Below are 25552 nucleotides of genomic sequence, written 5' to 3'. Positions count from 1 at the left end.
TGGGAGCCCAGCTGTCTCCACCCCCCAGCTCTCACCTACCCGCTCCCAACCGGGAGCGGCTGCCTGGGCTTCTCGGCTCCCTGAGTGGGGAGCTTCTGGGCAGCAGCTTGGCTGGAAGTGGGGAGCTGGGGGCAGCTGTGCTCTGACATGAAGCTGTGAAATAGACAGATCAGCTGTTGGCTGTCTTGTCAACACAAACTACACCAACATAAGCCCTACGCCTCTCAGGGAGGTGGAGTTACATTGGTGTAGTAGGGCACTTACATCAGCAAGACAAGGCTGTAGCGCGCCCACTGACATAATCAGGTTGATGTAAGCTGCCTTATGCCAAGCTGACTGTGTAGTATAGATCAGGCCTTAGTATCTTTTGCTAGTGCTCTTCAAATTCTTTTTTGGCCGGCTTAATTATATTTTTACACTTGACTTGCCCGAGTTTATACTCCTTTCTATTTTCTGCAGTAAAATTTGACTTCTAATTTTTAAAGGATGCCTTTTTGTCTCTAAGCACCTCTTTCACTTTGTTGCTTAGCCATGGTGGCATTTTTTTGGTCCTCTTACAGTTTTTTTCATTTGGAGTAGGCATATAGTTTGAGCCTCTATTATGGTATTTTTAAAAAGTTTCCATCCAGCCTGCAGGCATCTCACTCTTGTGACTATTCTTTTTCATTTCCATTTAACTAGCTTCCTCCTTTTTGTGTAGTTCCCCTTTCTGAAGTTAAATGCTACTGTGGTGGGTTTCTTTGGTATTTCCCCCCCTACAAGGATGTTAAATTTAATTACATTGTGCTCGCTATTACAAGTGGTTCAGTTATAGTCAGATCTTGGACCAGACACTGTGCGCCACTTAGGACTAAATCAAGAATTGCCTCTCCCCTTGAGGGTTCCAGGACTAGCTGCTCTAAGAAGCCGTCATTAATGGTGTCTAGAAATTTTATCTCTGCATCCCTTCCAGAAGGGACATAGTCCCAGTCAATATGGCGATATCATAATAAACCCATTATTATTGGGTTTTCTGTTTCTGTAGCCCCTCTAATCTCCCTGAACATTTCACAATCATTGTCTCCATCCTGGTCAAGTGGTCGCTAGTATATTGCTGTTGCTCTTCTCTTGCTATTCAACCCTGGAATTTCTATCCATAGAGAATCTATAGAACAGTTTGATTCATTTAAGATTTTTACTATATTTGACTCTGCGCTCTCTTTCACATATAGTGTAACACCCTGACCAGACCAACCTGCTCGATTATTCCTATATACTTTGCATCCTGGTATACTGTGTCCCATTGATTGTCATCATTCCACCAAGTTTCCGTGATGCCTGTTATATCAATATCCTCATTTAATACCAGGCCCTCAAGTCTGACTTGAAATATTGCTTCACTGGGCATGGATAAACCCTTCAAGCCTTGGTCTGCCTTTAGGATAAGTGTACATATTTGATTTTTTAAAAATGCAGCTTAGGCAGCACGTTCAGTGAGAGGAATTGTTATCTACCAACCCTCTCTCTGACACAAAATGGAAGAGCATTGCTAAGCTCTAAAGAAAGCCACCCACATCTAGCCCTTTTATTAGGGGGAAAGAATAAAAAGGGAATACAGACTTGACCCAAAGTCCATTTCAAATAAATGATTCTTTCCATTTACTCAAGTGGCTTTTGGATTAGGCCTCAGATGGGGAAGGGATCCCAAAGACAGGTGAATGGTGGAAGAAAAAAGTAATTTTAAAACCATCACTTTCCTAACTCACCAGAAAAAGTAAGTTAAGATACTTGGTTAGAGCCTGGACTCCCACCTCATCCACCTTCCTTATCTGGAAGATCTGTGGAGGGAGAGCTCTAAACCCTAAAGAGATGGTGAAGTATTCTGTGAAGACTCCTGGTGGCAGATTATGGAGTCCAGAAGGAATCCAGACTAATCTAGCTCAGTCCGATGTGAGAACTCAGGATACAATATCCTCATAACCCAGAGTGGGTCAGGCTTGGACTAGAAATAAGCACAGAGAAAATCTACTGTGCCAAAGAAAGATATGGTAGCAAAGACTTTTAAAAAATTGTTTACCAATATTTTTACTCAGGAAACAGCCAGAACATGTCTATATGCAATCCTGGCACCTCTCTGAAGCCAATATCTTGTGCTCAAGATCTCAAAATTTAATTAAAAAAAAAAAATCTAGCTGTTTCAATTGCAAAGATGACCGCACAAACATGAGTCAAGTGTAATCGACACAGAGATGTCCAAGTCTACAAAGAGCCTGGAACAACAGCTCTGAGATAGGAGCCGTACGGCTTATCTCAGTGGGGTGTTAACTCAGGTGCACAGTGATAATAATTTAAATACCAACATTATTACAGCCATCCCAGCAAGTACCACACCCCATGCTCTGGCTCCACTTGGTGAGCAAGTATTGGTGCACTAAACCTCATACTGCAACTAAGGCCAAAAGTTCAGGGAGACAACTCACCCCATCACACAACAGAAAATTATCCATTACTTCCATCAGAGGAGGCAAAACAGACTAAGGATCTCAACAGCAAAGTTCAAATTGCATATTTAATAACTGAATTTCAACCTCTTTCCCAATACACTGTCAAACGTAATTAGAATACCTGCTTTTCTCCAAACTCTAGCGATGCCCATTCCTTCGGCTCGTCCTCATACACCATTGGCTTCTGAGTGACTATGTAAAACTGATGCAACTGGTGGAGAAAGTTCTTCATGTTGATGTCGGTCCATGTGGTGAGGATGCTGAAGATGGTCTCTAGCATAATTTCTGCTGCTATCTGCTTCCCTCTCTCAACATTTTTCTTCCGATCATCCCATCCAGCCCAACTCTTAAAGCGTCTCACCAAAGTATCAGGAGGTCTAGTGCATACTATATCATCATACTGATGCCAATCTAATTTAAAAAAAATAATATTTTTTTTTTTAAACACATTTAACTTGTAAGACAAGAAGCAGTTTCCCTGCTGCCTCACATACCTGGGAGCAGATCAGCACGGGACAATGGAGTGGGATGAAGGAGGCCTGAGTTCTGTTCCCAGCTTGGCCACAGGTCACTTCCCCTCTATGTGTGTGTTTCCCTTCCCACCCTCTCTTTGACTTCTCCATTTAGATTCTAAGCTCTTCCAGGAATCAAGTCTGTCACATCTGGAGTGACAACTTTTTATTGGAATGTTGGCACCTCAAAGGCAGCAGCACTGACTAGCAATTACGTTTCAATAAATAGGACATACATACAGATATACGTGTTGTTAAATGTGTGAATCAGAGGGCATTAAAGATAAAATGATTTATGTTTGATGATTTCATCAAAGTCTGTCCTTTCATATTTCTACACAACACCCCAAGCTTTCTCACATGGATTTTTTGCCTGGGTGTCACTGATAAGGCTGATTATCATCAGCATCGTCTGGCAAATACGAGGTATCTAAACATGCATAATTATTCATAGAATCTCAGGGTTGGAAGGGACCTCAGGAGGTCATCTAGTCCAACCCCCTGCTCAAACTAGGACCCATCCCCAGTTTTTGCCCCAGATCCCTAAATGGCCCCCTCAAGCACTGAACTCACAACCCTGGGTTTAGCAGGCTAATGCTCAAACTGAGCTATCCCTCCCCATGATGAAGACTAAACAGTCACACACTGTGGAAATCACCTTACCTCCCGAGCTTAGATAATTAGATCGTATTTGTAAAAAGCGATTCACAACCACTCCTTCCGGGCAAGGTTTGTAAATTAATTCATATTCTCTGTTCTTGCCACGTGAAATACAGTATTTGTAGGGAAGTGGTTTATTCATGTTGTCCTTGGAAATAGTCACACAACCCTCAATGAGGAGTCCGTGCTCTCCCAGGACCCTGTTCAATACAAAACAGCTTAACAGTGGCAGCAAGCTCGGACAATAGGCAAGCCAGACACTGGTTGCTCTAGCACTTGCTATCCTCCCCAACTGCCAATTTTTAAAAAGAGGGGAAAGACTTAAAATGATCCCCCTCTTCGTTATATGTTTGATATTTTGCCCCAATACCCAACTAAACAGCTGAGGAGGGCACAACTATGAATTCAGCCAATGAGCACCCTACCCAGCAACAGAAATTAAATGCGACAAATAGACAGTTCATATTTGCTCCCTTTTCCCAAAGGAGGGCCTAAATATCATCAGAGCACAGTGCAGTTTTATGATACCACTCAACCATCCAATGGGCTATTATGATTTATTTTAGGTATATAAACATATTCACTCGCCTAGCAAATACTTCTTGATTGACCCATAATCAGCATATTTCTTTTAAATTCTATAGTGCTGGTTTCTCTCCCTCCTCAGCTGTGGCTCCCACACACACATACAAGCTCTCTGGGGCAGGGACTATGTTTTTGTTCTGTGTTTGCACAACACCTAGCACACTGGGGTCCTGGTCCCCGACTAGGGCTCCTAGGAGCTGCAGTCATACAAACAAAGGATAAACATCACTGTGAAGTAGTTAGGGTTCTCTCTCTCTCACACACACACACATATACAATACAAATTTACAAAGAACTGAAAAGATAAAGCACTTAACAGTATATATCATGAGCTCTTCAACACACAAGCACACACCTTGTCATTACCACAACCTTAACTCTGCCCCTTTCACATCTCACCCCTACATTATTTTTCTATAACACTAGCAGTCATAGATGGGGGGATGGAGGGGGCGACTAGGTGGTTGTGTTGTGAGAGGGTAGTTTAATAAAGGGTTGTGTGCAGGAGGATGGTTAAAGGTGGTGACAGAAGGCTGGCAACTCTATGGGTAACCAAACAAAAACTACCTAGAAAATTCAAAGGACCTAATTAACTAACTGAAATGCCAGACTGACTTGCCACCTACCTTTTAGGAAAAACCCCATATTTTAATCGCCATTTTAAAAGGCGACCTTAAATATAGAATCACTACCAGGTGCCTCCATAATAATGATACATACATGGCTTTGGTCTCACCATGCTCAAAGGCCCCACTTCCATGAAAATAAAACAATCACACAGCAGGTTCAAAGCAGGAAAAAAGAAAAAAAAAAAAACCAACATACTTTCCAAAGTACTAAATGAAATATTAGCCTAGGTCCACATTTTAAGAGACAAGGCCCTGATGTTATCCTGCATGAATGTTGCCAAGCCTTATTCAGATAACAGATCACAGGCCCTGTCTAGACTAAGAAAAACGATGTGTTTTGTAAGTCAAGTTAGCAAATGTGATTCAGCTAATGTGACTTGAAACATCCCCATCAAGCGTAAACACAGTTTAACACCAACTAACATGATTGTGAAGATGTTAAACGGTCTCTACACTAAATCTAAAGGTGTGCCGCATTTTAAAAGTTGAATTAGCTAAGTACCTTTGTTCCTAGTCCAAACAGGGCTGTGTAAGAAAAATTACAACAGCCAGGGCAGAGACAAAATACCACACCTGTATCTGTTGCTTTCTTGTTATTGTGAGGCAGGTAGTTAAAATAAGAGGCCTAAATTAAAATTAAGCAGTGTTGGAACTTACAGAAAAGTACTTACTTTGTGCAGGTCAACTCACAGATGTTATCCTCCCAATTCAAATATCCTGAAATGCCTTGTGCCCTGATGAACACTTTATGCTGATTAGGATCTAGCTTAAAGTCTTTAGACAATATTGCATGGAAATACACTGTGACACCCTCTCCAAGATTCACCTGACTAATGACAGAGAAAATAAAGTTAAAATACTATTTAAATATTTGTGTAATTTAAAAAAAATGAATGCATGAGAGCAAAGAGCTGTTTGTTTACTTATTTGTAGCTAGAAGAAAAGGAGTACTTGTGGCACCTTAGAGACTAACCAATTTATTTGAGCATGAGCTTTCGTGAGCTACAGCTCACTTCATCGGATGCATACCGTGGAAACTGCAGCAGACTTTATATCCATGAGCTGCATTAATATAAGTTTCAGTGCAAACTCCTCAACATCTGGCCAGATATGAAGGCCAATACATAGTATTCTCCTAGCAAAGTGAACATTACATACAAAGATAAAAATTAGGCATAAGAAATTTTCTATAGCCAGGTATTGACAGAGAACACACTCCTGTAACCTAACCAGTCACTGTCTGATGGGAAACGGTCTGAGACGTAACCTCGGATTACACATCAGCGATTATATACCCACATTTTGGAGGCAAAATATTGCTCCCATGAAATACAGTAAGACCACTTCTGATGAAGCAGCACCCTCAAAAAACTCTCATTCCTCCTATATCCCTACGTTGCTCTCCATCATTCTTGACCCTGACATATTTCTCTTTCCCTTATCTCCTGCTCTCTGCAATCTGTCCACCACCAAACCACAACAATGTTGCTGTTTGCCACAGCTTTGACTGCCTGTAAGGAAACAGTCACCAGTGTCTTCATCCACTCTCACCCTGACAATTGCAATCCCTTCTATTTGGATACCTCAAGTCCCAGCTCTCCAGATTCTTGCACGTGAAGAATAATGCTACTGCCCACTCCTTTTCATGTACCAAGAAATCTGATCACAGAACATCACACCTCAAGCAACTTCACGGGGTCCCTATTGGTTTCATTGAAAAATCCACTTGAAAAAACTACCCTGCTTATTTTCGACTCTCTTCATGGACCCACTGCCCGCCTATGTCATAGATTCTGTCTCTCTCTAATTACCTTCTTGCACATCTAGCAACTGCCTCCTCCCTGTAATCTCAGCACTGCTGGTGAGAGAACCCTTCCTCTGTAGTTCCTCCTTTCTCGTATCTTTCCACCTCACTGAATCTAAGGGCTGGTCTACAACAGAAAATTAGACAGACCCAACTACATCACTCTGAGCAAGGTAGTTAAGCTGACCTAAGTCCCCATGTAGACAGTGCTTGTTTGATGAAAGAATCCTTCTGTTGACCTAGCTACCGCCTCTCACGGAAGAGGATCACCTACACCAATAGGAGAACCCCTCCCCTCAGCGTAACTCCACTGAACTGCAAAAGCAGAAAACCCCCCACACAAAAATCAACCACTTGGCTTGCAAAGTTGTGAATAATTCAAACACTAGGAAGCTTTTATTTTAAGCCTAGTCTACGCTAAAATGGAAGAGTACCCAGCTACAATTACCCAGTACCCGCTACTGGCTGAGCCGCATCACTTTCAACAGCTTTAAAAAAAAAGAGGGCATACTCTACCATGGCTTAATTCTATTTTCATTGGCTTCCTGATTTTTCTGCTGCTTCTTGTCCTTCTTATTGCCTGTAACAGCTGATGCATAATCTTTTTTAGGAGCTTCAATTGCCTTTGTTTGATTTGTCTTCTTTTCCATTTCTTCAGGTGTCCCCTTTCTTGGGGCTCCTTTGGCTTCCCCTTCCATATTCTGTGACACAAATGCACAGAATGACTCAAAAGCAGTGCACCTCAAAGACATGACTTTAATAGAAACCAACCAGATCTGTTCAAGGTGGCATGAGATATCTAAGGTAAGATGTTGCATGTCAAACAAACCAATTCAAAACTGATTCAGTTGGGCCTGTGTTTAGTGTTCTGCACCAGGGCTAGGTTAAGTTCCAAAGACCGGTCAGTTCGTCACTCTACAGGGCCAGAGGAGATGAGGGTGAATCTTCTGACCAGTCTAACAGCCAGAGCTGCAAGATTGCTCTGATCAGGTTTTACATGGAATCTAACGCCAATGTTGGCTGGCAGAAGTCACCATGTTGCAGGTTCCTGGAGGAGGGGGTATAAAGGAAGAGAAAATATCTGCAATTCAACCAGTCCATTCTGGGACTGAACCCCACATTCAGAGGAGATGTAAAGCTGGCATAATGAAGCAACATAGGCAATGTATATGCATTTCTGTAGTGTGTGGATTGTTCTGAGCACTGGTGTGAGATTGGGGAATGGAGGGAGACGGGGGGACTGAACCACGAGATAAAGTTCAACACAGTGCGTTTTTCAGGTTCTACGGGGAAAAAACTGACAGGTATTCTGAGCCATTTACCAGCTGTACACGCTTCGTTAACAACAGAGACAAAAATGACAAGAGCAATGCTGAAAATTACATCTCATTTCACTGAATAAAGTTCTGCTCAGAGATAAAGCTGAACCCAAGGGGGGCTTTGGAGAGGGGAGGATAAGACTTTTAACCCCAAGGAAATCCTCCAGCAATGGAGAGGCACTTGGACTGCTGTAGTATAGTTATTCTTGTACTAAGGGCAACTCTTCCATCCTGGAACTAACCAAAGGTGAATAGGGAAGCTCACAGATGTAAGATACGCCTGTGCAAACAGACTGGCAAGATGCATCAAAGCGCCCCCTGCTTCCTCCCCACCCCCTCAGGCTGTTCAACTGGGTTGGCAGAAATGAACAGGGTTCATTTTACCGCAGTCACCATTTCGAAGTTCAAAAGAAGGAAACTTATTCCAACATAATCCCATGGTTATTTGGCAGTTTACCTTTGAAACTGGAGCACTTGCTTGCTGCTTCCTCTCTTGTTCGACTTTCCTGCTCTGGGTTGTTTCAGCTTCAGAAAAGGAGACTTTCTTCTCCTGACTTTGATGGTCTGCATCAGAATTTGAATCCTTCCTCACAGGTGCTTCCATAGTGGAGCAGAGCCCTAAGGACACACTCTCTCCCTCTTCTTTGGAAGCCAGTGTGTCTCCCCCTGATGTCTGGGTATCTGATCTATTTCCTGAAGGCTGGCCAACTTCAGCAGGGCTGCTCTCATTTTCCTTCTTGGCAGATTCCTTATTTTCTCTGCCCATTTGTCCATCACTTGGGGAACTTTCATCTTCCATCTTCTCCTCTGTGGCTCTGGAGCCTGCAGGCTGAGCAAGCTCATCATTGGTACCATTCTGCACTGACTGGTGAATGGTGTCACTGCTGCTGGGATTGTCTTCCACAATCGTCTCTGGACTTTGACCCTCATTTCCCAAGGGGCATAAGGAACGGTCACTTTTAATCTGACTTTCATTGTTACAGGGAGATGAATCAGCCTCTGCTTTGGCCACTTCATTCTCTTGGATTTGGCTTTCTTGTGCTGGATTTTTTGCACCAGCCAATTCTGAGCTCAAAGAAGAGTCCAGACTACAAGGTGCTGAACTTATAGAGGTCAAAGAGTCCTGCAGCCCAGAGTCAGAAGGATTCTTCTTATTCTTATTCCTCTTTCTCTTTTTCTATGTAGGGAAGTAAAAAAAAAACACAAACATCCTCGCTTACTCATAGTGGAGAAATCCTGTATTCACTGCTTCCCTTAACATAGCTGGTATGTCCTCAAACCCCTTGTCGCTTGTAGGTAGAGACAGAATAACTAGTCCGTCTCTGTCATACTCCAACCCCAGCCCCTAAAACATCCTTGCTTATGCTATCACTTTCTGATTTTAAAGACAAAGGGAAACTGGAAGGAAAAAAAAATAAAATCCTACCTTAGTTCAGAGAGAAGGAAAATGCTTTGTGTGAACTACTTAAAACTAGGAGAGTCCTAACCAAATTCTGAACTAGGTAACTGCATTTGACCTAAGCACTGCTGTTTTAAGTGAATACCTTACTCTTCCCTACTTCATGTCCTACACTCTTGCAGGTATAGAACGGCTGTTTTATATATATTCCAGCTCAGAGGTTGCTGCATTTCCTGAGTGAGGACGGGAGTCCCTGTATCTATGGTTGGTAAAGGTCTCTGGGGGAAACCTGCAGAATGAAAAGTTCTGTATAATATGTAGACTGTGATGATGCTCTGAAAAGGACCCGTCTAAGCCTTCCTGCCAGCTTCTCACTTGCTCCATTATTACAGCTGGCTGTATTTACTAGAGCTTTTCACTCCTCGGGGAAGGTGAAATCGAGGGTCCAGGCAATGTAAGCAGGGAGCCATGTGTAGGCAGGAAAGGCCTTTTTTCCCCCTTCTTCTTATGGATAAAGAAACCAAATTGGATACAAAAATTCTTAGAACAGGTTTAAAGGCTGCTACCATGAAGGGGCAGTGTCACTCTGACAGGCCTCAGACTAAAGAATTTTACACATTCTGTTCGATCCCCCCACCTGAGAATACGAAATAAAACGGTCAGTTCCACAACACACAATAACGGTTCTGGTGAGTGCTTGGAGCGTTGGAGCAATGGAAGGGATGTACTAGCTGAAAGTGAGAGTGTGTTATCTGTGGGTTTCCCCGAAGCCAGGCTCCTCCTGGAGGAGGATCGTCTTATGACCTCTTCCAAAACTAACTGTGCTGCTTCCTCACCCACCTGCCAGTCGAAATGATCAAACCCAGGCTGGATTCACCGTGTCTGCTGGTTTTAAACTCAAGCAGGTGGGAAAAAAAACAAAGATCTTCCCATCTCATGCTTCTGATTGTCACTCCAATGAGCATACAGCTGGGTCGCAGGTAGCCAAGCACAAACCACCACGGGAGAGCAGTGGTGAATGTGGACAGACATGGACAGCGATTGCAAAGCACCATGTCAAGCTGGAGGAGGGACAGACTTACAGCTATGTAATGAAAGGAGAGAAACAACAAATCCATCTGCCTCATTTGCCAGCACAGGGATTGTGAACAGAGACTGGTTCCAGATTCAGAACTACGTATACACTGGAATTACAGACACACTGACTCCGCCCAATGCATCAGGCAGGGACCGTTCAGGAAACTGCTGACAGCAGTTATTAAGTTTAATTACATCAGGCTGGCATCCAACTGTTCACCCAGAACAGACACCTGTGCTAGTAATTGGGGCTTCAGGGGAATGCGCTTGCTTAGGCTGCTCAGGGTAGAGGAACTACTCATGAGAACTACCTGCTGTGGGCTTGTAGGAGATGGGCTGCTATCCTCAAACTGGATTGGTTTCTCCTTTCTCCTCTTTCTGGAAAGGGATTAGCATCATCCAACTCACTCCAGACTACACCACTTGCAACTTTTGCTGTCTGTAGAAAAATGGCTTCACTTTCAGAGAGATCAGGAAGCGAGATGTAATTGCTAATCAATATTTATCTGTCAGGGTGGGGAGAGTAGCACTTGATATTGCAGTGTTTATTTGTAGCTTGCATTTTTAGTTTATGGCATGGGCAATTTAAAAAACGTATATATATTTTCCTATTTTCCCTACTTGAAACAAGTCAGACTTTCCTCCTGCTGCTCCTTATGAACGTTATCCAGAGAGTGCTCGAGACTTGGGGGACGGCGGGGAGGAGAGAAAGCATACCCTCTCCAACTACCAATTCACTCACCAACCTGCTACACTGGAGAAGGAGAGACTGTACAAGGAACCTGCACTGCGGTCCCTACGGGAACCAAAGTGACAATGGAAATAAGGGTATGCAGCGTTGTTGTAGACACGTTGCTCCCGGGGGATTTATGGCTTATTATGGTATAACAATCAGTAATACACTCACACCCCTTTTCATCCTACGACAGAGGTGTTAATGAGTCACTTCACCACGAGTGGTCTCTTAGGGTATGTGTACACAGCAACTCGACACCCAGCTGGCCTGTGCCAACTGATTCAGGCTCATGGGGCTCTGGCTGCAGGGCTCTTTCATTGCTGTGTAGATGCCTGGGCTCAGGCCAAAGCCTTGTTCCAGGACACTGTGAGATGGGAGTATCCTAGAGCCTGGGCTCCAGCCAGACCCAAGAAGTCCACACAGCAATGAAACAACTTTGCAGCCCAAGCCCCGTGAGCCCGAGTTGGCTGGTACAGGCCAGCCACGGGTTTTTCTCTCTGTGTAGACATACCCTTAATTCTGCATCATAGTCAGGACATATTCTATCTTGTATTGAGCTGTGACGCTCTAAGTATCTTTTCCAGACCCGAGGAAGAGCTCTGTGTAGCTTGAAAGCTTGTCTCTCCCCCCAACAGAAATTGGTCCAATGACAGATATTACCACACACCCTTTATGTCTCTAATGGAAATAAATGGCTCGAATAGACATACTGTCTCGCTGTATAATAAATGAGAAAGGTGCAGTTAGGACGACAAGACATTTAATGAATGGAGATATCAGGCTGTTCCTCTCATTAGATTGCAGTCTCTTTGGGGCAGGACTGTCTCTGTGCATGTACAGCGCCTAGCACAATGGGGTCCTGGTCTGTGACTAGGGCTCCAAGGTGCTATGGTTAATACACATGCAGTAATAAATAATACTGGTGTCCAGACCCCACCCCTCCTTTGCTTCTGGCAGGCCCTATTGTTCAGAGGCAGCTTGCAAAGATACTCAGCACTGGTGAGATCTCAGCTGGAGTAATGAGACTAGTTCTGAGCACCGCACTTTAAGAAAGATGTGGACAAACTGGAGAGAGTCCAGAGGAGAGCGAGAAAGGTGATAAAAGGCTTCGAAAACTTGAGCTATGAGGAAAGAAAAAACTGGACACATTTAGATTTGAGAAAAGACGACTGAGGGGAACCTGATAACAGTCTTCAAATATGTCAAAGGCTGTTATAAAGAAGATGATGATCAACTGTTGTCCAGGTCGACTGATGGTAAGACAAGAATAGGCTTTTATCTGCAGCAAGGGTGACGTAGGTTAGATACGGGGAAACACTTTCCAACTAGAACAATAGTTACGCTCTGGAATAGGCCTCCAAGGGAGGCTGTGGAATCCCCATCCCTGGAGATTTTAAGAACAAGTTGGACAAACACCTGCCAGGAATGGTCTAGGTTTACTTGGTCCCGTCTCAGCACAAGGGACTGGACTAAATGACTTCTCAAAGTCCCGCCTAGCCCCACATTTCTATGATTCTACGGCAGCAGCCCTGCACAGGCACCATGCAAGCCATCAACAGCAACACTGTTCCATTCTTTCTCTATTTTGGGTGAAAAAGTAACCAGTGACCTCACCCACCCACCAACCCCAGGAGCCTTAATTCTAGTAAAGCTCACGCTTGTGAAAGAGGCCAGCCCAAAGAAGTCAATGAAGTCCTGTTTAAGCCATAGATTTAAATTGGACTTAGGCAGTACACGGGCCTTGTGCTAGACCTCTTGTTGCCTGGAATTTTTAGAAGTTAATATTATTATAGGCTCTGACCAGATCAATTGATCTGACCAGAAGATAATAAGGTTCTTGTCCCAAAATGAGGCTATACAGAATTAAATGGAGCGAGTTCAAAATCCTGTAAGGACCCTCAGAGTATATGGCAAGCACACTCACACAGCCTTAGAGACTTTTATTAAAATGTGAAAAAGGTCCAAAAAGCTCCATATCACAGAACCAAAAGGTAATAATACAATCCTTGGGGTAGCACGCTTTTTGGAAGCTCCTAGATTAGTATACTCACACCCCGCTTTGGGGACCTGGTGGTAAGAAACAAAGAACCTGTCTCGTCTCTGCAATGTTGTGAAGGCCAAGACTATAACAGGGTTCAAAAAAGAACTTGATAAATTCATGGAGGATAGGTCCATCAATGGCTATTAGCCAGGATGGGCAGGGATGGTGTCCCTAGCTTGTGTTTGCCAGAAGCTGGGAATGGGCAACAGGGGATGGATCACTTGAGGATTCCCTGTTCTGTTCATTCCCTCTGGGGCACCTGGCACTGGCCACTGTCGGCTGACAGGATACTGGGCTAGATGGACCTTTGGTCTGACCCAGTGTGGCTGTTCTTATGCCAAATGGGTCTGACGGTCCAGGTTCCTCAATGCCCAAGATTGATGGTGAATAATAAAGCTGAAGGGTCAAATGATGAGTAGCTAAGTTAACAATTGACAGCTGAAAGACTCAAAGATAAAGGAAAAGGCTAAAATTCAAAAGAAGAGGAAGAAGTAACAGAATAATAATTCCACAGGGTGGTTTGCCCTTTATAGGGCCTGAGCACTATCATGAATATTCATGCTAATGCCCAACCTTCCATGCCCAAATCTAACTTCCTCAACCACACAATATTGGGATGCCCTTATTCTAACATATAGATCCTGACATATCTATACATATTAATGCCAATTATCTCATTCTCAGACCTGTTACTTCTTGCCTGAACTGGTTTATGGCGGTTTCTTCATGTTCCTGCGGTATTCCCTGGGGTCACCGTTTACCACGGAGTTCCAGCTCCTATTCTTAGGTAGACATGTCTAAGGGGGGACTGTTAGGCCATTTATCAATGCCAAAGGTCACCAAGCCTACTTCACCATACTTATGCTAACTTGCTGAAACTAATCGTACAGGACACAGACCTGTAGGTTCCTTGAGTTACAGCCAAACGTAACAGAGTAAACCAAACAAAATACAATAAAACAAATGAGCAAACCAGTAGATAATAGGCAGCATGTAATAAAGCAAACCAGCAGGCTAGCCCTATGGGCTACACGCTGCATTGGATACATTGCACCCTGCAAGTGTATTGCTCTCTGACCATCACAGAAAGCCCAGGTTTTAAGTGGGCAGCTCACAAGCCTCAGTGAAATTTGTTCAGCTGTTATCATCACATTTACTTATCTACATACAAAATCACAGTGCTGAAAGTTACAGATTTAATAACAACCACAAAAATGCAAACACACACCGCCCCCACCACAATAAAATCAGGTAAAGTACTATGCCAGGGGCAAAAATGCATAACTGTAGGTATTTCTGCCAAAGTTATGTTACAAAATAAGTTTCCTGTTCATCCCTCCACATGTATTCTGGTGTATGACATTTCATGCCTACTGTTGTGTAAGTATTGTTTGTTGTATAATAATTTTGGGCCAGTGTTTACCACATGAATCCCATTCAAAGAACTGGAGATAAGTTACCATAAAATGTTAATTAGAATTTGGGAAATCTAATTAGGATAGTAGCTTTAAAGTTTCTATGTTCATGAGAGATTTTATTAACTCACACAAAACTGGAAACAGAGAGGTTTTTTTTAAAATGTCTGAGGATCTGAGTTAGAATATTCTGGAACTTAACAAAGCATTATGAAGTCACCATTATAAGAAAGAGGCATCTTGGAACAATTTTCTTTTTTTAAGTCCTCTGCTATAAGTTGTAATACTTGGATTTCAAGTCCTCTTTTAACTCTGAGCATCTGTTTTCCCAAGCCTTTAAACTTTTCAGCAATATGAGAATCGGACATTGAAGGACTTGTCCGCGTGAGAAAGGTTTTGCTATCCAGAACCAGCATACCCTCCTAGTCCAGATGCAGCATAGACCAGCACAAGAATGCTACTGCTGGCATAGCTTCTTACACTAGTTCCCCGAAGAAAGTAAGCTATACCGTCAAAAGCATTTTTTGGCTGGCATAACCACGTCTACCCCAGGGCTTTTGTTGGTACACGCACAGCAGAAAGACAGACAGTTCATATCCCTAAGCAACAGTATTATACTGGCAAAGGTTTCTAGGGTAGACCCAGCCTAATGTAGCAGCACTGGCTGACAAACCCCCTAACAAGCAGATATTGACTTTGGACAGACAGATTTTTAATCCTGAAACTTTTCTGTATCATTTATCGATTTATTATTGCCCGAAATATATTGTTATGGGAAGCTGTATAATTCAGTATCTCAGCGACACATACTTAGACACCATTCGCTACAAAATTTATGATGTTAAAATATGTATCAGATTTCCTTTAAAAAAATTAGTGGTTCCAGACCAGCCGTTAGCGGTTCCAGACCATAAGCAAAAAGCATTAGTAATAGCTGCCTCATGCTGTCAATAAGAGAGAAAGCAGATGAGTGATTTGCTTGAATCATGCTACTTGGCACCCGGTGGCCTAACCCACTCCAATACTGCAGGGAAACATGAAGATGCCTCAAGGTCTCTGCACAGTACACAGTCCGCACCAGCGCATTCCGACATACTCACTTTCTTCTTTGAGACACCGCTTTGAGTCCCCAGGCTCTGTGATAGCAGCTCTCCTGGCTTTCCCTGTGTTTCTCTGGTCAGTGGTCGTCCATCAACAGCTGGCACCGTGAAGGCGCCCTCTACCTTTAGTTCTCTCCCACTCTCCATTTCCCCCTCAGGGACTGGAGCTGGCTTTACATCTCCACTTCCTACAACTGAGAAAAAGTTCTCTGTTAATTTTGCAGTCAGGAAACAAGGAGGAGACAAAATGTAATTCTCAACTGGAGTTGGGGAAAAGGAGGGAGAGAAATCACAAATGCTGATTAAATGCATTGACTGAGACATGAACATTGCTTCCACACCCCTTTCCGAAGAGAACACTAGAAATAACTTCAGAAGGGAGGAAAGGAGCAATGCTCAGCCCTAAACCAAGGTTAAGAGAGAAGGTCCAGTGAACATGACTAAACTGGAAGCCCCACTCTGAGACCACTTGCATCACATTACCAAAACCTTGCATAATGACAGGTTTCAGAGTAACAGCCCTGTTAGTCTGTATTCGCAAAGAGAAAAGGAGTACTTGTGGCACCTTAGAGACGAACCAATTTATTTGAGCTTGAGCTTTCGTGAGCTACAGCTCACTTCATCGGATGCATACCGTGGAAACTGCAGCAGACTTTATATACACACAGAGATCATAAACAAATACCTCCTCCCACCCCACTGTCCTGCTGGTAATAGCTTATCTAAAGTGATCATCAAGTTGGGCCATTTCCAGCACAAATCCAGGTTTTCTCACCCTCCACCCCCCCCACACACAAACTCACTCTCCTGCTGGTAATAGCCCATCCAAAGTGACAACTCTCTACACAATGTGCATGATAATCAAGGTGGGCCATTTCCTGCACAAATCCAGGTTCTCTCACCCCCTCACCCCCCTCCAAAAAACACACACACAAACTCACTCTCCTGCTGGTAATAGCCCATCCAAAGTGACCACTCTCCCTACAATGTGCATGATAATCAAGGTGGGCCATTTCCAGCACAAATGCAGGTTTTCTCACCCCCCCACCCCCATACACACACAAACTCACTCTCCTGCTGGCAATAGCTCATCCAAACTGACCACTCTCCAAGTTTAACCAGAACGTCGGGGGGGGGGGGGGGGGGGGTTAGGAAAAAACAAGGGGAAATAGGCTACCTTGCATAATGACTTAGCCACTCCCAGTCTCTATTTAAGCCTAAATTAATAGTATCCAATTTGCAAATGAATTCCAATTCAGCAGTTTCTCGCTGGAGTCTGGATTTGAAGTTTTTTTGTTTTAAGATAGCGACCTTCATGTCTGTGATTGCGTGACCAGACAGATTGAAGTGTTCTCCGACTGGTTTATGAATGTTATAATTCTTGACATCTGATTTGTGTCCATTTATTCTTTTACGTAGAGACTGACCAGTTTGACCAATGTAAATGGCAGAGGGGCATTGCTGGCACATATCACATTGGTGGATGTGCAGGTGAACGAGCCTCTGATAGTGTGGCTGATGTTATTAGGCCCTGAGATGGTGTCCCCTGAATAGATATGTGGGCACAGTTGGCAACGGGCTTTATTGCAAGGATAAGTTCCTGGGTTAGTGGTTCTGTTATGTGGTATGTGGTTGTTGGTGAGTATTTGCTTCAGGTTGCGGGGCTGTCTGTAGGCAAGGACTGGCCTGTCTCCCAAGATTTGTGAGACAACAAAGCCCGTTGCCAACTGTGCCCACATATCTATCCAGGGGACACCATCACAGCGCCTAATAACATCAGCCACACTATCAGAGGCTCGTTCACCTGCACATCCACCAATGTGATATATGCCATCATGTGCCCCCCCCCCGGACGTTCTGGTTAAACTTGGATTTAAACTTGGAGAGTGGTCAGTTTGGATGAGCTATTGCCAGCAGGAGAGTGAGTTTGTGTGTGTATGGGGTGGGGGGTGAGAAAACCTGGATTTGTGCTGGAAATGGCCCACCTTGATTATCTTGCACATTGTAGGGAGAGTGGTCACTTTGGATGGGCTATTACCAGCAGGAGAGTGAGTTTGTGTGTGTGTTTTTTGGAGGGGGGTGAGGGGGTGAGAGAACCTGGATTTGTGCAGGAAATGGCCCACCTTGATTATCATGCACATTGTGTAGAGAGAAAAAAGAAAAGGAGTACTTGTGGCACCTTAGAGACTAACCAATTTATTTGAGCATGAGCTTTCGTGAGCTGAAGCTCACGAAAGCTCATGCTCAAATAAATTGGTTAGTCTCTAAGGTGCCACAAGTACTCCTTTTCTTTTTGCGAATACAGACTAACGCGGCTGTTACTCTGAAACCTGTCATTGTGTAGAGAGAGTCACTTTGGATGGGCTATTACCAGCAGGAGAGTGAGTTTGGGGGGGGGGGGTGGAGGGTGAGAAAACCTGGATTTGTGCTAGAAATGGCCCAACCTGATGATCACTTTAGATAAGCTATTACCAGCAGGACAGTGGGGTGGGAGGAGGTATTGTTTTATGATCTCTGTGTGTATATAAAGTCTGCTGCAGTTTCCACGGTATGCATCCGATGAAGTGAGCTGTAGCTCACGAAAGCTCAAGCTCAAATAAATTGGTTAGTCTCTAAGGTGCCACAAGTACTCCTTTTCTCATTACCAAAACCGTACAAGCCGTTGAACTTATAATGCAAAAAAGGAGACTAGAGAGGGCTGGTCCTGAAAGTATATTTCAGCTCCCAGGCTGAAATCTCAAAGCATCCCTTCCTCTGTTCAGTGCAGAAATATGCCCTCCGCCTCTGTAAAAAGCATCAGAGTTACAGAGCTGGCTGCACCTTAAAGCTAATAGTTCCAGCATTGTCCCTTAATGACTCTTAAGTGTTGGCTGATAGGTGGCTATCTTTCTCCAGCCATTCTTCTCCTTCCTGCCTACATTTCAGAGAGCCCCCTATTGACTTAAAGGAATATATTCATACAGCAGACATCCCAATAACCAGGCCAGCATATAGTATCCGTAAATTTTCACAGGGCAGCTCCAAATCTGTTACAGGAGGCACAGGAAGGGAAAAAGGTCCATAAGAAAGTAAGAAAAACATACGACGAAACATGATATCATAGCTGATTTGCAATCAAACCAATCTGTGTGTGGATGACAGGGTCAGATACATGGCACAAGAAAATTCTTCAGAGCTATCCTTTGCCCACACTTCCGCCCATACTGCCATCCCACCACGCAGATGCTGCCACAGAACGAGAGCTGCAGATTCTAGGGGAGGAACCGATTCTGGTAGCGGACAAGTAGTAAATCAACACTGTCACCTATCCTGCCAGATTGCTTATAGCAGCTGGGTTTCATAGTGCTTTTGTGCTCAGGGTATCATTAACTTGTGTATTTTTCACATTTTTTTACCTGCCTTTGCCAGCATGTCATTCCAATCATCTTTCAATTGCTCTCAACTCCTTCCTTTTTCCTCCAGGAATCCCCCCCCTTTTGGCTTCCCATACGTGCCATGGCTTTATGCAGTATCATCTTGAGTGGTGCATTCACCATTGTATCACACATGTTACCAGTTTGCTCCTGCATAAGCCTCAGGGCAGAACTGTGCAGTGTGAAGTGAACAGGGCCGTGGTGTGCGCACCTGGGTATGAAAGGCAAAGCCAACAGAGCCCAGGAGCTTATCTATCCCCTCAGAGAACAGGAAGAAAGTAAATAAATCACAAGAGCCAAAGCATAAAATCTCCTCTCCCTTCCCAAAAAAACAACAACAAGGAAACAAAATACAATGGAAAAAAAAAAAAATCTAAAAAATAAAATGGTGGTTTTAAATAACAAATGTAATATAGAAAATGGCCTGCAAAGTAGGTGGGATAGAAATCACAGTTGTGCCCTTGTTCGCTTCTTTATGATGCGTGAAAGGGGCAGGAAAGGATTTGAGAAATAATTCCACTTGTGTTTTACATTACCAACTCAAGTCCCGTGACCCTGTCTAGGCTGAAAGTCTTGTCATGTAGGGCACATAGCTCTATAGTAGTGTAAGTATGAACTTAAATATAATAAATGTATTTGAGCAAAAGCTTTCGTGAGCTACAGCTCACTTCATCGGATGCATCCGACGAAGTGAGCTGTAGCTCACGAAAGCTTATGCTCAAATACATTTGTTCGTCTCTAAGGTGCCACAAGTACGCCTTTTCTTTTTGCGAATACAGACTAACACAGCTGCTACTCTGAAACCTTAAATCTAATGAATTTTAATTACGTTATATTAACAAGTTATTGTGGGTAGGTTTATTTGTGTGTTGCCTTTTCGTTGGGGGGGTGTCGGTGGAACCTTAAAGACTCTAGTCTCTTAGGTGTCTTTTAGGTGCCACCAAATTCTCGTTGATTTTATTAACAGCATCTCAAAAGCAGCTTTGAAGCAGTTTTGTCTTTGGGCTTTGTTAGAGCAAGATGACCTTTCACTCAGTTCACCTAGTCAAACCATAGGTGATAGTTCTGTAATTTCTTACTGTGGGTTGTGAGGCCCTAAGGCCTGGCCTATGCTACAGAGTTAGGTTGATGTAAAGCAGTTTATGTTGACATAACTCTGTAAGCATCTGCCACGGAGTGTGGGGGAGTCCAGGCCCTGCACCCCTCTTCCTGGGATTCACTGAGACTCTCAGCCAGCCAGTAAAACAGAAGGTTTATTGGACAACAGGAACACAGTCCAAAACAGAGCTTGTGGGTACAACCAGGACCCCTCAGTCAAGTCCTTCTGGGGGAGCAGGGAGCTTAGACCCCAGCCCTGGGGTTCCCTGCATTCCTCCACCCAGCACCAAACTGAAAACTAAACCCCCCCAGCAGGGTCCCTTCTGCAGCCTCTGTTCACATTCCTGGGCAGAGGTGTCACTTCCCCCTCCCCCTCCTGGCTCAGGTGACAGGCTCTCAGATCTCCCATCCCCAGGTTAACACTCCCCTCTCCCTGCTGCATCACATCGTCACAGCATCTACACTAAAATGCAGTTCCCACCAATGTAACTGGCCCACTACACCGACTTAGTAACTCCACCGCTACAAGAGGCATAGCACCTAGGCTGTTGTAGTTAGGTTAATGCAGTGTCAGTGTAAACACCGTTTTGCTTACATCGACTGTTGCTGCCTTTCAGAAGATGCCCAACAATGCCCCACACTAACAGTTAAATCGGTGCAAGCGCTCCTGATGAGGACACATGCTACTGACACAAGGAGCATAGTGTGGACATGCAAAAGCAATTTAATTACTGAGGGACTGTAAGTCAACAAAACTTAGGTTGACTTAATTTTATAGAGCAGACTTGCCCTAAATGTCATTGCTGAAATGTGAGGTTTGAATGAGTAAGGAACACTGACAATTGTGTAGATCAAATGGCAATGGGCTATAAGTGAGGTCCAAGGAAGTGGCTAGGCCTTAAGGTCCAGAGACCCATCTGTAAATCCCTAACTATTAACCCAGATAAGGAGTTGTAACAGTTTTGATGGAGTCATCTCCTGCTGTTCCCCTGTTCTCGCCTTCTTGGGAGAAAAACATAGAATTGTGGCCTCAGACACATGCAGTGGAGAAACGTCCGTTGGAGGGAAGGCCTCAAAAGTGAACCAAAGGTTAAGCTTGATCACGCTCTACCAGGATTGCACAATGCAGTTGGGGTGCAAAGCTGCAATACCCTGATTCACTTGCAAGATTTCAGGCAAGGGACAGAGGAGTGTTAGCAGCTCAAATTGCAACCTCAAAAAGTCCAGGTAAATGAGCAAGAAATGGACTCAATCTACTTTCTTATTGAATTATTGATTTTAATTTATGCTGTTAATTCCTTGATTAATTCATCTGATCACCACTCTAAATTCAATTTAATTATTGCATTGTTTAGTGTTGTAGGGAAGTTAGCTTTACATTTGCCTGTTTGTTTTCTCATTACAATTCATAAAACACACACTGAATTGGTTTTGTCTCCTCAAATTGTCATGACATCTAAGCAACCTTAAAGCAGAAAGATTTGAATGAAAACACCGATAAGCCATTTGGCTCAGGCCTGAATTAAACCCCATTACCATTTTACCCTATTGATGATAACCAGACAACTAGCGCACAGGTGAGATACGTTTGCTACAGACTGAAAGCTGAGCAGCTGAGAGAGAAGGGATTTTCAATTAGACAGCTCACAATAGTGTGTGTTTTATTAGCACCTATTTAACTTCAGTGATTATTTAACATTTGGAAAAGGAAGCTGCTTAAAGATTCAGCACCTGCCGCCCGTTCAGTTTAAGGCATTAGAGCTCTTTGCATACTCCTGCCAAACCAATGAAGAGCAGCCTTGACACTCCAAATATTTCTAAAGTAAAAAGCAATCAGGAAATTTCAGAAACAAAAACAAAACAACATAAGAATGGCCATATTGGGTCAGACCAAAGGTCCATCTAGCCCACTATCCTGTCTTCCAACAGTGGCCAGTGCCAGGTGCCCCAGAGGGAATGAACAGAACAGGGAATCATCAAGTGATCCATCCCCTGTTGCCCAATCCCTGCTTCTGGCAAAACACCTCAAACGAACGTTTCAGGCCTCCTTTATCCATCGTAACAAAGCAGGAAACAGAAAAAAACCAATTAAAAAAAAATCCTTTTTTTGCACAGTGCCCAACACAATACACATCGAAGGATGCTACTGCAATAAACAGTAACAACAATAATAATGACATCTATAAGGTAGAGCAGGGTCGGCAACCTGCGGCACATGTACCGATTTTTACTGGCACGCTACTGCCAGCCGGGGTCCCGGCGGCTGCCTGCTGCTGGCCTGGGTGAACGGAACCCCAGGCCAGCAGCAGGTTGAGCGGGGCCGGCAACTGGGACCCTGGCTGGCAGGAGTCAAAGGATGGAACCCCAGACTGGCAGCGGGCTGAGCAGCTCAGCCTGCCGCCGGTCTGGGGTTCTGTCCCCCAGTGTAGTGTATGAAATGTCTCCCCGCAGGAATGTGCTAATTACAGTGTACTACTTACGGCTGCCAGTCCTGGTGCCCCGCAAGAAGCACATTCCTACGGGGAGAAATTTAATACACACCTGGGTAGGGAAGGCTGTGCCTCCCCAAACAGGCCGCTCCCTTTCGGCCCCCTCCCACTTCCCACCCTCTGACTGCCCCCCTCATAACTCCTGACCCATCCAACCCCACAACTCCTTGTCCCCTGACCACCCCCTCCTGGGACCCCCCCACCCCCTGACTGCCCTCCTCAGAACCCCCAACCCATCCAACTCCCCCTGCTCCTTGTCTCCTGACCACCCCCTCCTGGGACCCCCGACCCCATCTGCCCCCCCCCCCGGGACCCCATCCCCCTATCCAAGCCCCCCTGCTCCCTGTCCCCTGACTGTCCCGACCCCTATCCACACCCCCAACCCCTGACAGGCCCCCCCAGGACTCCCACGCCTATCCAACCCCACCCCGGTTCCCCACGCCTATCCAACCCCCCGTCCCTTATCATCCCCTTACCATGCCACTCAGAGCACCAGGACTGGCAGCTGTAAGTAGTACACTGTAAGTAGCACATTCCTATAGGGAGCAATTTTATACACTACACCTGGCCCCGCTCAGCCCACTGATGGTCTGGAGTTCTCAGAATATGTTCTCTCACCCCTTATCAAAAATTACACTACAATTAGCTTAAAAACTTTGTGTATTACAGTAATAGTTAAATGTATAATGTTAATAAATACATAGGTTTGATGAAACAAAGTAGTTGTACTTATATGCCTATGCTTAATTTGTGTTTTCGATGATTTACCTTCTAAAAAAATCTTGCATGTCTTGCACCCCCAGGAAGGGTGGCTCGCACCCCCAGGTTAAGAACCACTGCACTAAACTGATAAGAGCTGCATTTTAATTTAATTTTAAATGAAGCTTCTTAAATATTTTAAAATCCTTGTTTACTTTACATATGACAATAGTTTACTTATATAATATATAGACTCAGAGAGAGATCTTCTAAAACTGTTAAAATGTATTATTGGCACGTGAAACCTTAAATTAGAGTTGTCAAGGTTCCTTCCCCACTCTGAACTCTAGGGTACAGATGGGGGGGCCTGCACGAAAACCCCCTAAACTTATTTTTACCAGCTTAGGTTAAAACTTCCCCAAGGTACAAACTATTTTACCTTTTGCCCTTGGACTTTATTGCTACCATCACCAAGCGTCTCAATGATATATAACCAGGAAAGAGCTCGCTTGGAAACGTCTTTCCCCCCAAAAGCCTACCCAAACCCTACACCTCCTTTCCTGGGGAAGGCTTGATAAAAATCCTAACCAATTTGCATAGGTGAACACAGACCCAAACCCTTGGATCTTAAGACAATGAAAAAGCAATCAGGTTCTTACAAGAAGAATTTTAATTGAAGAAAAAAAAGTAAAAGAATCACCTCTGTAAAATCAGGATGGTAAATATCTTACAGGGTAATTAGATTCAAAACATAGAGTATCCCCTAGGCAAAACCTTAAGTTACAAAAAGACACAAAAACAGGACTATACATTCCATTCAGCACAGCTATTTTATCAGCCATTTAAACAAAACAGAATCTAACGCATCTCTAGCTAGATTACTTACTAAGTTCTAAGACTCCATTCCTGTTCTGTTCCTGGCAAAAGCATCACACAAAGAGAGCCTTTGTTCCCCCCCCTACAGCTTTGAAAGTATCTTGTCTCCTCATTGGCCATTTTGGTCAGGTGCCAGCGAGGTTATCCTAGCTTCTTAACCCTTTACAGGTGAAAGGGTTTTTCCTCTGGCCAGAAGGGATTTAAAGGTGTTTACCCTTCCCTTTATATTTATGACAAGAGTGAATAAATGAAGACTCGGCACACCTCTTCTGAGCTAGAGACAGGGCAGGCAACTTGATTCTCACCCTGCCCATTGTCAGATGGGGGATTCCCAGGGTTGGGGAACAGGGTCCCACACACCCCTGCACAGACTCCAACCCTCTCTCCATGAGACCAGAGGTAACCCTTGGAACAAGTTTCATGTTTTACAATAGCACAACGCTTTTATCCAACCCAGCAAAGCGAGGAGCAGGTCCAGGTCAGGATCTCTAGCAAGGGTTACACCAACTCCCTTGCCCTGATACAGCACGCAGCTCGCCCCTACCCCCACACCTAGCCAGACATGCACAAACTCTCTGCCTTGTGTCCATGCAACCACACCACCCTTAGGTCAGTCCAACCTGTCCGTGCCCTCTGCTGCTTGCTGCTTGGTATCAGCTGGCCTGGAAGCTCCAGCCTGTGCATCCCTAACAGTCTCCTTTTGTCTCTCCTCCAAGCAGCTCCTAGTTCAGCTCTGCCTGCCTCCATCTGGGTGTCTCTCTGCCTTGGCTCAGCACTGCTACTTTTCCCGCTGCTCTTTCTTTGTTCTCTCTACAAGTCTTCCCAGTTCCTGGGCTTGTCTGTTCCTGCCCCCACCCCTCCTCCACCTGCTCATTGGCTCAAACCCTCCCATGTGGTCCATAGTTATGTCTGTGTCCTTGTTCTGGAGTGGCACTCAACCCCCAGCCAGTCTGGTTTGTGCAGCAATTGCGGGGAGGGGGGTCACCTCAGGTACCTCCCCCATGCTCTGTTCTTCCACAGCCATGGGAACAGATTTGGGTGCCTCCCCCGACCTCCTCACTCTGTTCGTCTCTTGCTTTGGGGCCAGGACCAGGGTCAGGTTCTTCCAGTAGGGATCTCCCACCCATGTGAGCCACCCCACCAGTGGGACGGGAGCCCAATGACTCCTTCAGACCTGCCTCCTGGCTACTAGGAGGTCCTCACCCCTCTTTTTTTGG

At 44.5% G+C, this 25552-nt stretch overlaps 1 protein-coding gene across 12 annotated transcripts in view; it reads right to left on the bottom strand.

The window, feature by feature from the left end:
• Window positions 1-25552, bottom strand: part of RNF213 (ring finger protein 213) — a 96082-nt gene that overhangs the window by 64331 nt on the left and 6199 nt on the right. For 8 of the 12 annotated variants that reach the window (XM_073310522.2, XM_073310521.2, XM_073310511.2 and 5 more), the window contains exons 3-8: window positions 15761-15954; window positions 8450-9169; window positions 7190-7374; window positions 5541-5699; window positions 3659-3855; window positions 2605-2894 (exon numbers count right to left, since the gene is read on the bottom strand). In XM_073310522.2, the coding sequence (XP_073166623.1) occupies window positions 2605-2894; window positions 3659-3855; window positions 5541-5699; window positions 7190-7374; window positions 8450-9169; window positions 15761-15954 (1745 nt within the window). The remainder of the gene's footprint in view (window positions 1-2604; window positions 2895-3658; window positions 3856-5540; window positions 5700-7189; window positions 7375-8449; window positions 9170-15760; window positions 15955-25552) is intronic. The other 4 variants (XM_073310517.2, XM_073310519.2, XM_073310518.2 and 1 more) reach the window with 2 other exon arrangements.

Source organism: Lepidochelys kempii, chromosome 14 (genome assembly GCF_965140285.1).
Source record: "Lepidochelys kempii isolate rLepKem1 chromosome 14, rLepKem1.hap1, whole genome shotgun sequence".
Taxonomy (NCBI): Eukaryota; Metazoa; Chordata; order Testudines; family Cheloniidae; genus Lepidochelys; species Lepidochelys kempii.
This window is presented reverse-complemented; position numbering and strand designations above follow the sequence as displayed.